Source organism: Manis pentadactyla, chromosome 6, assembly GCF_030020395.1.
Source record: "Manis pentadactyla isolate mManPen7 chromosome 6, mManPen7.hap1, whole genome shotgun sequence".
NCBI classification, from domain to species: Eukaryota; Metazoa; Chordata; class Mammalia; order Pholidota; family Manidae; genus Manis; species Manis pentadactyla.
In genome coordinates, this window is record NC_080024.1 from 131,664,878 (window position 1) to 131,679,281 (window position 14,404).

General features: G+C 42.3%; 1 protein-coding gene across 7 annotated transcripts in view; it reads left to right on the top strand.

Annotated features, from left to right (window-relative positions):
* SETBP1 (SET binding protein 1) overlaps positions 1–14,404 on the top strand; it is a 356,016-nt gene that overhangs the window by 311,887 nt on the left and 29,725 nt on the right. For 6 of the 7 annotated variants that reach the window (XR_008998335.1, XM_036918708.2, XM_036918707.2 and 3 more), the window contains one exon: positions 7,146–7,316. The exons of the other annotated variant lie outside the window; for it this stretch is intronic. Coding sequence is in view for 5 of the 6 variants with exons in the window: in XM_036918708.2 (XP_036774603.2) it covers positions 7,146–7,316 (171 nt within the window). In the remaining variant the exon portion in view is untranslated. The remainder of the gene's footprint in view (positions 1–7,145; positions 7,317–14,404) is intronic. 7 annotated transcript variants of the gene reach the window in all.

Here is a 14,404-nt window from a genome sequence, read left to right on the forward strand (position 1 = left end):
AGATCATCCATCAAGATCAAGTGGGATTCATCCCAGGGATGCAAGGATGGTACAACATTCAAAAATCCATCAACATCATCCACCACATCAACAAAAAGAAGGACAAAAACCACATGATCATCTCCATAGATGCTGAAAAAGCATTTGACAAAATTCAACATCCATTCATGATAAAAACTCTCAACAAAATGGGTATAGAGGGAAAGTACTGCAACATAATAAAGGCCATATATGACAAACGCACAGCAAACATTATACTGAATAGTGAGAAGCTGAAAGCTTTTCCTTTAAGATCGGGAACAAGACAAGGATGCCCACTCTCCCCACTTCTTTTCGACATAGTACTGGAGGTCCTACACATGGCAATCAGACAACACAAAGAAATACAAGGCATCCAGATTGGCAAGAAAGAAGTTAAACTGTCACGGTTTGCAGATGACATGATATTGTACATAAAAAACCCCAGAGAATCCACTCCAAAACTACTAAATCTGTTATCTGAATTCAGCAAAGTTGCAGGATACAAAATTAATGCACAGAAATCTGTGGCATTCCTATACACTAACCATGAACTAGTAGAAAGAGAAATCAGGAAAACAATTCCATTCACAGTTGCATAAAAAGAATAAAATACCTAGGAATAAACCTAACCAAGGAAGTGAAATACCTATACTCAGAAAACTACAAGAAACTCATAAGAGAAATTAAAGAAGATACCAATAAATGGAAACACATCCCATGCTCATGGATAGGAAGAATTAATATTGTCCAAATGGCCATCCTGCCTAATGCAATCTACAGATTCAATGCAATTCCTATCAAAATACCAACAGCATTCTTCAATGACCTAGAGAAAATCATTCTAAAATTCATATGGAACCACAAAAGACCCTGAAAAGCCAAAGCAATCCTGAAAAGGAAGCATAAAGCAGGGGGTATTATGCTCCCCAACTTCAAGCTCTACTACGAAGCCACAGTAATCAAGACAATTTGGTACTGGCACAAGAACAGAACCATAGACCAATGGAACAGACTAGAGAACCCTGACATAAACCCAACAATATATGATCAATTAATATATGATAAAGGAGCTATGGACATACAATGGGGAAATGACAGCCTCTTCAACAGCTGGTGTTGGCAAAACTGGTCAGCTACATGCAAGAGAATGGAACTGGATGTTCTTTAACCCCATACACAAAAGTAAACTAGAAATGGATCAAAGACCTGAATGTAAGTCATGAAACCATAAAACTCTTAGAAGACAACATAGGCAAAAATCTCCTGAATACAAACATGAGCAACTTATTTGTGAATGCATGTCCTTGAGCAAGGGAAACAAAAGCAAAAATGAACACATGGGACTACATCAAACTAAAAAGTTTCTGTACGGCAAAGGACACCATCAACAGAACAAAAAGGCATCCTACAGTATGGGAGAATATATTTGTAAATGACATATCCGACAAGGAGTTAACATCCAAAATATATAAAGAACCCACACGCCTCAACACCCAAAAAGCAAATAACCCAATTAAAAAATGGGCAGAGGATATGAAGAGACAGTTCTCCAAAGAAGAAATTCATATGGCCAACAGACACATGAAAAGATGTTCCACATCACTAATCATCAGAGAAATGCAAATTAAACCACAATAAGATATCACCTCACACCAGTAAGGATGGCCAGCATCAAAAAGACTAAGAACAACAAATGCTGGCGAGGATGCAGAGAAAGGGCAACCCTCCTACACTGCAGGGAAGGAATGTAAGCTAGTTCAACCATTGTGGAAAGCAATATGAAGGTTCCTCAAAAAACTAAAAATAGAAATACCATTTGACCCAGGACTCCCATTCCTTGGAATTTACCCAAAGAATACAACTTCTCAGATTCAAAAAGACATATGCACCCCTATGTTTATCGCAGCACTATTTACAATAGCCAAGATATGGAAGCAACCTAAGTGTCCATCAGTAGATGAATGGATAAAGATGATGTGGTACATATACACAATGGAATACTATTCAGCCATAAGAGAGAAACAAATCCTACTATTTGCAACAACATGGATGGAGCTGGAGGATATTTTGCTCAGTGAAATAAGCCAGGCAGAGAAAGACAAGTGCCAAATGATTCCCCTCATTTGTGGAGTATAACAATGAAGCAAAACTGAAGGAACAAAATAGTAGCAGACTCAGAGACTCCAAGACTGAACTAGTGGTTACCAAAGGGCAGGGATGTGGGAGGGTAGATAGGGACAACGGGAGAAGGGATTGAAGGGTATTATGTTTAGTGCACATGGTGTGGGGGTCACAGGGAGAACAGTGTAGCGCAGAGAAGGCACATAGTGGATCTGTAGCATCTTACTACACTGATGGACAGTGACTGCATTGGGGTATGGGTGGGGACTTGATAATATGGGTGAATGTAGTAACCACACTGGTTTTTCATGTGAAACCTTCATAAGAGTGTATATCAATAATACCTTAATAAAAAATAAAAAGATAAAAAAAGACTAAGCTTGCCTGTCTGTCATCTCTCAAGGTCCTAGAATGAAGGAAAACTCCTCTGACACAAAACATGTATTGGTAGGACCACCACCAATGTCTGAGCAGATTGTTTGTTCACTGCCCACAGGCACCTGGTCAAAGGCAGTGGGGCTCAGACATCTCCATGCTCCTCTCTCCAAACCAAGAGCAATGGGGATGCGTGTGCTCCCAGGGAGCCCTGCCTTCCTCACTGCTGAGATCTGGGTCCTTGGGGCTCTCTCCACCTCGATGGGATGTCTTTTTCTGATTTACCTAAAGATGCTGTCTGAGTAGCAGAGGCACTGAAAAATCCTGCAGTTTCCTTTTAAAAAAAGAACAGCTACCTTTATGCTGGGCAGAGATTATTAGAATGTAATTATTTGAAAACAGGGCCTTCAACTGTTTTGACTTGTCTCATGTCCCTGGATTAGTAGATGTTTAATAAGTATTTGTTGAATTAATAAATAAGGCAATGCAACAAAAATAACATTTTTATTGGTTTTGGCACAGAAATATATTATTTCCCAAATCCTAAGGGTATCTGTTGTTTCTATAACATGTATGCCGCTTTCTGCCATGAGTGAAGTTCATTTGCAAACCAAAAAAAATAGCAGCTTAAGAGCCTAACAACCAATTTATGAGAAAGGGGATTATTATTAAGTTTTCAGGAGGAGTTTACTTTTGTGGAAAATATGTTATTTACTGGTTTATCCAAATGTCAGTGTCTTATGGGAAAAGAAAGAACATGGAGTTGAGTCCACTTTAGCACCATTTCTTCCACAAACAGGGTATGTGAGCTTGGGCAAATCGCCTGGTTCTCTTTGCCTCAGTTTCCTTATTTGTGAATTCAGAATTTCACCATCTGCTTCTTGTCATCCACAGGGATGCTGCCAGGGGCAAATAGCATAATGCATGTCAGCGCTGTTTGCAAATTAAACACCACTGGCTGCTCAATGTAATAAGCTTCCCAGTCCATAGGAAGTCCTGCATTCTGCCAGGTAGAGGGGCACAGGTGTCAAGCTCTCCCAGTATTCCAGCCTAAGCTTTGTCACCAGGAAACATCTGCACTTGGAAATCTTATAACTAAAAAATTAATTAAGGGATTCAACAAGCTTATATTACTCACATAGTATTTCCAGACATAGTATTTCCAGATGTACTGCGTTCTATAGTGAATGTTACAAAATGAATCACGTATGATCCCTTGGTGATGATTCCATCAGCCCCTTTATCTGAAAGAAACTGAGATGAGGACCCAACTAGGAGTCAGAATCTAGTTCCTACCACCTTTTACCAGCTGTGTAATTTTAGATAAGTTATGTGACCTCTCTGAACCTACATTTTCTCATCTAGAAAAGGGGAGTAAATAGTAGCCATTCCACAAAGGTTTTTTTGTTTGTTTTCCCCATAGAGAAAATGAGATAAAGTAGATAACTAGTTTTATAAACCTAGAGCAACATACAAATTACTCTAAGGTGAGGCTGGTTTTTATTATCCAAGGTCACAGAGCTCATTAAAGGGATCCTGGGAACATCAGCTGCTATAGACCCTTGTTTAGACTCCATGACTCCTGTGACCTTGAGCAACCTGGGGAAGGGGGAATTGAACAGCAACTACTACTTAGGAAGAAACAGAATCAAAATATCGAAGCTATTGACTCACCCTTAAGGCAGTAAACAGCGCTTTGGTCTCTGACCTTTTCGCATCCTGGGGCAGTCAATAACCTGGCCACGAGATGCAACGCCTGCCACTGATTCTGATTTGGGAGTACTTTAACCTTGAACTGAGCTCCAAGTAACCAAGGCAACAGGAAGTCAGCTTCTGCATCGGAGGAGTGGGAATCCATAAATCAAGTCCCTGATGCAAACACGGTGTGCAGGTAGAAGTTTGAGGGTTTAAGTGGTCCATGAGAAATTACCTTTGAAAATGAGTGACTGTCCCTCCATAGGCTACAGCAAAGTTTCAAAGTTTTTTTCAAAGAATTTATCCATAGAGGTCAACAAGTTTTAGCAGAATGTTTTCCCATCGGTTTAACTCTTTTAAAAATTTCCTCTTGGCTCTGTCTTTTAATTACAAACAGATGTCGGATCCACAAGTTATTAGCATTGTTATTTCCTCCTTTAAGAACGCACTGGCCTCCAAATATGCAAACCTCAGGACAGTTTGTCCTGTGTTGGGGTGCGGGGATACCCTGAACACACCCACCAAGTGTGCTGTCCATACAGTCTGCTGTCTGAAGTCGAGATCGTGATCCCTTCCCAGATCAAAGCCATCCTCGCCTTTACTCGTGGCTCAGGGTGAAGAGCTCGGCCACATCTCAGTGGGTCAGTCAGCACAGTGCTTTATCTGGGTTTTTTTATGATCAACCTCCTGCTTCAAAAATCTCCCTCCCATGGAGAGAGGGAAGCCAGGCCCATGCTGGAAGGAACTTCCCAAGCGTCCCAGCACTCTGCCCTCACCCGACATTTCTGGAATCTTGGTTCTAAACTGTTTTGCATCCCACTGGTCATTTGGATACCTCTCTTTGGGACCTCACTGCCACCTGGGGTGCAGGCAAGCAAAGACTTCCAGTGGGCAGCCTGCCCAGTGCTCTAGATCCCAACAAATCACCTATTCTAGTCTCCTGAGACCTCTGCTCTCAGACAGATTTTGTAGATTACAAATGCTGTTAGATTAGCCTTTGTTTAAAGCTGATCCAGTGTTCCTGCCCATGTATATTATTTCTGGGATTGTTTCCTCTCAAATCCCAAAAATGTCTGACAAAATGTCGGGGCCTTTTTTTTCTCTCTCTCTTTCATTTGTTTTCAAATTCATTGGGTGGCAACTAGTAAATTCTAGTACTATAATCTAGAAAATCCTAAATTATCTAGGGCTTTCAAGACAGTTAAATAGTGACGATCTGATTTATAGAGTGTTTTAAGTGTCAGTTTATTACTTTTAACATACTCTGTAACATAAACACTTGAGTAGCAAAGTATGCCCAATAGAGGTATGATCAGATCAACTTTAATGAAGTGATGTGGACTGAGACTAATTTGGGCTGTGAACATTTTGCATGAAAATGGGTACAAATAAAATGACTTGAAATCAGTTTGTTCCCAAGCGAGTGTTAAATATCCTCCTGCTAATCCTGTTTATGGCTTATTCCCTGAACTTGTCATGATTTGAGCAAAGAATTACCTGCCCAACCTGGTCGACAGGTACAAAGATGACGTTATCAGTGAGTTTTTCCAAAGGAGAAACTGGTCTGTTACCCAGGAGAACGCTGACCTGCTTAGATTTCCAGAGGTGTGCAGTGGGAAGTTCGCCTGCTCCTTTGGTGGGAGCACAGCTGTGGGGGTGCAGAGTGCCAGTGTGGGGAACTGTCACCAGGCTCAGGTCTGCAGTCCCACTTCAGGTTTGTTAGCAACCAGGGCTTCAGCCACATCAGTCTACCCCAATGCCTGTGATCTGGTAGATCCTAGAATTTTTCCCAAATTATGTTTATTTTCTCAATGGAAAAAGAGTCTAGGACATGTTTGTGGTTTTTAAAATATTAACAATAAAGGAGGCTAGAAAGTAAAAGTAAAAACCCCCTCTTCCTCCTCAAACATCCTGTGCTTCCCTTCCTGAGAATAACCACCATTAAATGTTTGTATGTATCTCCTTGCAGATGATTCTTTATGCACTTTATATGTGTTATGTGTATACCAGCCTCACGAATGCTCCCAGCTACCCTGTGAGGTAATGCTGCACCACCCCATTTGTACAGTGAGGAGGCGTAACGCCGGGGGAGGTTAAGTAACTTGTTCCTGATCACATGGCTGAAAAATAAGAGCGCCTGGATTGGAGCCCAGGGGACTTGTTCCAGAACAGCTCTTACAGTTTGTCACAGGGTGAACTTCCAGGCACCCCACAGGAGTCTACATGGGCCTTTCAGCACCATAAAGACATGACTTATGATGCTTTTTGTGACCAGATACCCAAAGGCCCCCAAATCAACCCTCAGTTTGCCTAGTGGAGATGCATTCACGTCCCCACAGTGCACCTCCCACCAGGAGACAGCGGCTCTCGTCTGAAGCTGCTTCATTCCCCACCCATACTTAGCACACACTCTTCCCAGCACCATGCTGCTCTAACATGAGCTCTGGGAAGCCTTTCCTGCCTTCTTCCCATACCAGTCCCAAACTCCTTAGAACCTCCCAGCACCTACGGTGAACAATACCCAAGCCGGCCTGTATCATTGCCCAGTCATTCCTCCTCATCTCATCTTGTCTCCCCAGCCGGCAGAGATGAGCAGCCTCACTGAGGTGGGATCCACTTGTCCCCTTCCTGCTGCACACCTCTGTACAGACAAGCTTTGTGCCCAGTGGATGATAACTGCTTCATTGGGCCTATGCCCTGACCCCCGCCTCCAGGCAGCCAACCTGGAAAGCCATCACCACTAACCTTAGCCACAAAACCCGAACCAGTGATGCTGCTCATGTTTTTTTTCTTTACACATTCTCAAATTTCACTCTTGCTGTGCCAGAAGGAGGTCAGCTCATTTTCCCATTTCCTCAGATCACTTTTTAGGTTTTCCATCTTCTGTCCTATTCCATTAATTCACTGCTGGCTTTGGGGTTATTATTTTTTAGGGATGCCAAGTCCCCACTTAAAAGTGGACCAAATGGCAACACACAGTAAGAACGACGGCTCTGTGTCTGCTGTGATGACCAGGAAGAAGCCAGCCACAGTTGACAGCGTTGCGATCCCACCCACACCAGTGTTGTCTCTCCTTGCTGCGTCTGCTGCGACGTCGGACACAGGTGAGCCCTTTCAGATGCTCTGGGTTAGCCCCAGAGCAGGTGGGCATGCAGAAGGCCCACTGGGAATGTGCTGTTGAATGCAGGTAAGAGTTCTCTGTTTAGCCAGCCTCCCACATGCACAGCACGTGTGCTGTTCCAGCCCTGGGTGGAAGGAGGTCCAAGGAAGGAAGGAGAGTAGCTCAGAACCCAGAGGCAAAGGGTCATGAGTGGCAACGGAAAGACAGCAGGATTCGTTCTTCTTTACCACATCTTAGTAAATGACTGATCTCTGCATCGTAGGCTTATATATGTTATCTCATGTAACTCATTAAAGAATTCCGTGAAAGAAATAATTGTATCCTCCTTTCAGAAGAGGAAACTAAGAGTAAAGAAGCGTGCCCCAGCAACCTGTGAACAGTCAGGATTCCAGCTCCAGTCCAAACCCCACGCCCTGCACCACTGCATCTCACTCCCTCTCTCACTCACCGAGGTCGGGAGACAGCAGTCAGCTTCCCTGAGGCCTTGATTCATTCTACCCCACGGTGTCATAAATTCCTCAGTAGTCACCAAACTCCTCACTGGCAGCTGATAAAATATAAACTCCTCATTCAGACACCCCAGATGCTGTGCCTTCCTCCACACCCACATAATCTCCCCCCAAGTCCCTACACCAGCCCCCACTTTGCAGCTCTCATTCCTCCCGTGTGGAAGGCAGACCTTGGGCTTGGCTTACCACCTTTCTTTGAGGACAGCCTTACTCAGTTCCTGTTCATATCCCACAGATCTTCAAGGCTCAGTCAGTCACACCTCCAAGCGCCTATAGCATCCAGTGTCTCAACCACGCCTTTACCACCTCCTCAAAGACTACATGAGAAATCTTTTCCATTTAACTTCTCCCTTGTAACAGACTTGAACATACCGCAGAGGTAGAATCCATGATTTAAATTCTTGCTGTCTTCTTGGCCCGTGGAATGATGGCACATTTCCTAAGAGTTGTTGAATGAATGCACTGGTAAAGAAATACTTAGAATGACACTTTCCAAATTGAGTTCCATGAAATCTTAGTACATATTCTGTGATAAAAGCTGTTTTCATAGTTACATGAGTGTTAGGAATGCTGCATTATACCTGTTCTTTCCACAAGGCTCTTCAGAACCTGTAATTGACCAATGGACTTTGTACAGTTCTGGGAGGGAGAGACACAGAATTTCACAATCACCTGACCACAAAACCCATTTTTCTGAGGTAGCTTTTAACATCTCTTGGAAATGGTGTTTTCCCCAGCCATATAGGAAACCTTGCTTTAAAGGACTGGGATGAACTCTCAAATATAATAGATCATGCAGTGCATCTTCACATCTTTCCCATGCTAGGTATGAAATTACAAGTTTTTGGTGGAAATGCCAGGTAAGTGATGGCAGTAATGAGAACAAGAAGCAGTCAGAGAAGGGAAGGTCACAGAGGAATGGAGAAGAAGCTACCGCTGAGACCTGATGGATCAGTAGCACCTCTGTGGGAGGGCGTCCAGGCAGAGGGAGCAATGTGGACAGAGCCCAGGAAGTGGGCACTGCTGCCACGCCTGGAACTCCAGGAGGTCCTTGCTTGACTGGGTCGAGGTCTGCCCACCCCAGGTGGGTGGGCTTATTCGACCTTGTCAGCTAAGCTCGGGAGACCTCCCTTTATGGATTTAGAAATTAGCCTGCATGTTTCCGCCTCTGCTTGCCGAGCACAGATATTTCCCAGGAGCAAAAGACAGGTGGTCCCCCTTCTTCCTCCCCTGAACTCTTTCCGTTCAGTGTGCAAGAACGCATTGTTGGGACCCCATACGTTTTGTATTGCCTCCTCTGTATGGAGTCAGTAATTTACAGATATGCCAAATGGGCATACAAACAGGTGGGTATTAAACTTTTAAACCTGCCTCTCTCGTAATCACTGCTAAGCTAAAGCTCTCCTGTTTCAGGATGCAGGAATGGGCTGTCTATTTTTGGCAGTGCTAAAATGACACCCTCATGAGAATTCACAGATTTGGTCCATTTCCGGGTCTCAAGCTGCTGAGCAGAACTTTTGGAGGAAAACAGGCCAGAGATCTATCCCAGGTGCTAGAGGCCAGACCTTCTTGAGATTCCCCTCCCCACAGATAAATGGCTTCCCACAAACCTGGGAGAGTTAGGATCCCACAGCCTGGCTCATGTCCAACACACTGTTTCACACGTGAAGAAACGAGGGCTCCTGAGATTCAGGGATGTGCCTGAGGTCATGCAGTTGGATTGGAACTCACATTTCTTGACTTACTGCCTGATTTCCAGGGGAATTTCACTTCCGCCTTAGGACCAATATTAGCAAAGGCAGATTTCTTTCTCCATAATAATGGACTCATTTCTTTTAGAGAACAGTGAGTGAAACTCATAATTTGATGCTTTAACCTAAGTCAAGGACACAGTAGGCCATTAATATGTACTTTCTGGGTTTGAGTTCATTCAGCTTGAGTGCCTGTGTATTAGTCCTATATAGTTTTGATGACACAACTCAATTTTTATTCTCTTGAGAGTCCCTTTTTTCATCTTTCACTACAAGCATGGTAATTTAGAATTAGTAATGTTGTATCCAGAAATCAAGTTATTTCTCAATAGGACATCATTTCTATAGTATGGTTTTAAAGACCCAGACAAGTGCAGAGGGAAAAAGCAGAAACGAGTAGAGGTAAGGGGCTTATAAAGCAAAATTAAGAAATCATTTATTGGGATAAAAAAATACAAAAATAATACACCTAGTCAGAAATTCCTTTCATTCAAAAACAATAGATGCTGACGTATCTAGTACAGCTCCTGATACATAGTAGGTGCTCAATAAAAGAGTGAAAAGAGTGTTTGTGAGGTGCTAGCTGTGTGCTTCTACAGTACCAAATGTGGTGGGAAACTTCTGAGAAAAATGAACTCAATCTTGGAACTGCTTAGCAATCATTGGAAAGCATTTGACACACACGTGGTAGGCTGTTGGTAAATACTTGGCAAGTTATTAATCAGACTATAGTCCTAAGAGCACTCTTTCAAACAGGTGATCTTTCATAAAGTAAAAAAAAAAGGAACATGTCCCACCATTTTTTTATAATATGGAAGAAATGAATGTGGGTCAGAGGTTTAAAAATATGTCTTTTCTTGCTCAAGTGTATGCATTTGTGTGTGGATGTATTTTGTTTGTTTAAGGCAACTTTTTTAGCTCCTCAGTTTCGGGGAGGCAGGCTGATTATGACGTTACTGGTTTGGAGGAGGAAGCAAAAGAGGAGATGCAGGAGAGGGTGGCCGGGCTGAGAACATGTCAGTTTGCGAGCTCTTGAGGGCGGGGTGGCAGTGGCTGCCACGGGTGCTCATGCTGCTCAGCCTCCATGATCAAACTACTCAATAGCTATTGATCAGCTGCAGTCCCCTGGCGCAAGGAAGGAGGTCTAATTCAAGGGAGCACTGCATCATTATTGTGAGTAATTAGGGCTAATGCAGTAAAAGCTTCAATGAAGTTTGTTCAAAGTGACACGTAATTTGAAATAACTTCCATCGTACTGTCCCAGTAATGATTTAATAACCATATCAGATAATCTATACCTGAATAAGTCAGGCTCATTTGTCTGATCTACCTATTGAACCAGCTTCTCAGGGAAATCATGCAATGTATAGAGAATTCATTATTTCACTACTGAAACATGCCCCCCACCCAACCTTTGTATTTAAGATGAGACTATATTATTAAAGTAGATTATAAATTCTGTAGGAATTCAGTAAAACACCAAGAAAAACAAAATCTCTGTGGTTCTGCATGTGAAAGTCTAGAGTAGGAAGGATGGCAAAACAAGCAGGCATATCCTTCTTGTTCTCTCTCTCTCTCTCTCTTGCACACATACACACACATGGTATTCTCTCATCTTGAATCCAAGGAGAAAAAAAGACGCGTATTAGGGTTGCTGTCACCAGATCTCAACTGCTCACGGTGTAGCCCAGTTAGACTTAACAGAGGCTAACAGAGTGAGTGCAGTTCTTACTTTGTATATCTGTTTGGCAACAAAGCTGTTGCAGCATTTTCTCAAACCATAAGACCTGCCTTTTTAGAACTACCAGAGCCTATGAGTAAGTGAAATGTTTCATTTCCAGGGTCGATTAAGTGTTTAGAGTTTGCTTTTGAAGGCTGAGACTATTCGGTAAACCACTTAGTTATTAACCAAACTATCTGTCCAGTCAGAACTGACTGATACCTTTGAACCTTAAGCTTGAAAAATTACCTTTACAAATGAAAGAATGAAACCTTAATTCTAAAGAAACCAGAATGAAATCCGGTATCCTGGTAGCTATAGCAAAATGATGGTAAAAAATTGCTTCTAAGTCACAAATTCTAGGGTGCCTGATTCATCTCTTAACCAACTGCCATCTATGGAGAGGGGCCCAGAATAATGAAATAATATCCAGTTACAAAAAGCAATAAACAAGAGTTTAAGAACTGTAAAGTTACTTCTTTTACTTCCTTGTTGTCCTGTGTGGAATCATGATCTGAAGCTCCTAACCAAAATAACGGGTCCATTCAGCCAAAAGTCTTGTCTTTCGAAAGAACCAAATAAGAGCAAATAAATGTGCAAGTTAATAGGATTTGGAACATCCAAGGGCTATAAGTATACAAATTGAAGAAGTCTTCAAATAGAAAAATAAATTCCTGCAAGTCTAGGTTAATCATTTAAAATATGCAGTAGAAACCCTCCAAAAAAAAAAAATGCTCTAGAGAAAATAAAGCTTTATTTTAAAAACAGATCATTCAGGTGGTCTGAAAAGTGCTATCTCTGGACCCACGTTAAAGCAGCACAGAATGAGACTGTTTGCCCAGAGAGCTCAGCTAAATGTGAAGCTCCTGAAAAGCCCCTTCCCCTTGGCTCTGGCTGTGAAGAGACCCAGCAAGGCTAGAAGCTGCTATGCTTTCTGGAAGACCCCTCACACCCAAGGCCTTCTGAAAAACCTCCCAAATTTCTTTTTATTTTTTTGCCCAAAAAGGAGGAAATAGGTGCTTCTCTGATTTGACCTAGACATCCTGGAGCATTTGAGCTGTTCTCTCCCCATGGCCAAGGCTACAAACATCCAGAGAGGCATGTAACTTATCTGACCCCTGCCTGCCGCTCCAACCCCATCTCCTTAGAAATATCAACCAGAACTCCTTTGGAATTCCCACTGTCAGAGTATACTTTTCAGAAAAACAAAAACTCCTGTCAAAGATGCTTTCACCTCTTTAATGAGGAAATCAGCCAACAGGGTGATGAAGCTGGTCCAAAGGAAAATTAGAAGAATGTAGACATTGGGGAAAAAAGACATCAAACAAGATTGCTCAGTGAATGTCCTGATGAGCAATAAAACCATAACCTCTGGGCCTATCTTTTCTACAGGACAGAAATCGTTTGCATATTTTCTGGGCACAGTTCTGCAAGTTAACATTACCTGGCAGAATCTGGGCCTCTCATGAGTAGTAGACAGCAAATCCAACACAGCAACCTTTCCCCAGATAATTAATAATCCCTGGGCAGGCCTGCAAAAGGACACCCTGGGACTCGGCAAGGACATACACCCTTCTATTTGCCATGTTTCCAAGTTTTGACTAATTTCTCTTAACGCCACACACAGCCCATGCAATGCTCTCATTGAATGCATGTGTTCTTGCTTCAGATCACCTGTATTGAGGTCTCTGAGCTGCACTTACCAGCTAGGTGATCTCAGACCTCAGTGTTCACATCTGTAAAGTGGAGAAAAGCACACCACTAGTGGAGAGGATTGTAGTGAGGAATAAATGAGAAAATGCTTAGGAAATTCTTACCAGAGTACCTGGCACATAGGGAGCATTCAGCAAATGAGGCTGGTGTTGCTGCTCTGAGTGTAGCTGCGATTATTGTTAATGCTATTATCTGTGTTATACTCTGGAATGTTCCAAACTCCTCACTCAGCCACCCTCAAGCCATTTGGATAGCTAGTTCATGATTATTCTTCAAGACTCAGCATAGGTGTCTTTAACTCTAAGAAGCCTTCCCTTATACCTACTTTGAGAACCACCCAATGGCCAAGTTGGATACCACATCCTCTGTGCTTTGTGGCCCCCTAAAAGCCCACTTGTTGACCATTAATCCCTGTATTTAATATGGTGTCTACACTCAAGCCTGTGTCCCATGCTGGACTGTCCGCTCTGCTATGGTCAGACCTTACTCAACTTTAAAACCCCAGTACCTTGTGCTGAGGTAGGCACACAATAATCATTAAATATTGGTCAAAGTGCATTGAATAACTGCTTCCTGCACAAAACCATCTGGTACATGACAACACATACTCTAGCATTATGTACATTAGGGTCGAAAGGTAAATGATTTGTCTTTATTTGCCATATGAGTGCCAGACACAGCAAACCATCCTGAGAATGTTCAGCAGAGAGAGCACCCTCAGAGGGACCTCTGGCACCTCCAGAATCTTCTGTTCAGTGACGGCAGACCAGCTCCTGGCTAATCTACCAGGATGTCTCCCAAGGAAGATTATTTTCAAGTTAAGGAGTCAGCTTATGTGACATGATATATACAATAAATGAGTACATATTTATTCAGAGAAAAGAAGGATGAACATGTACACCTTAGTGTCTCCCTCAGTAGTTCTATGGGATTTTCTGGATGAGCCACTCAATGAAAAGTTGGAGATGACATGGACCTAGGCTATAATTTAATTGTTCTGTGGCCAATTATGAATTTGAGTTTCCTAGGGGCAGCAACTGTTTCCTACTTAGGTTTTTTTTTTTTGTAGATAATTATTTTTTTATTGAAGGGTAGTTGACACACGGTATTACATTACATTAGTTTCAGTGTACAACAAAGTGATTCAACATTTATATACATGACAATTCTAGGTACCAGCTACCACCATACCAAGCTGTTACAATATCTTGACTATATTCATTACATCATCCCGGTTACTTATTATTTTACCATTGGAAGTGTATACTTTTTTTTTTTTGTGAGGGCATCTCTCATATTTATTGATCAAATGGTTGTTAACAACAATAAAATTCTGTATAGGGGAGTCAATGCTCAATGCACAATCATTAATCTACCC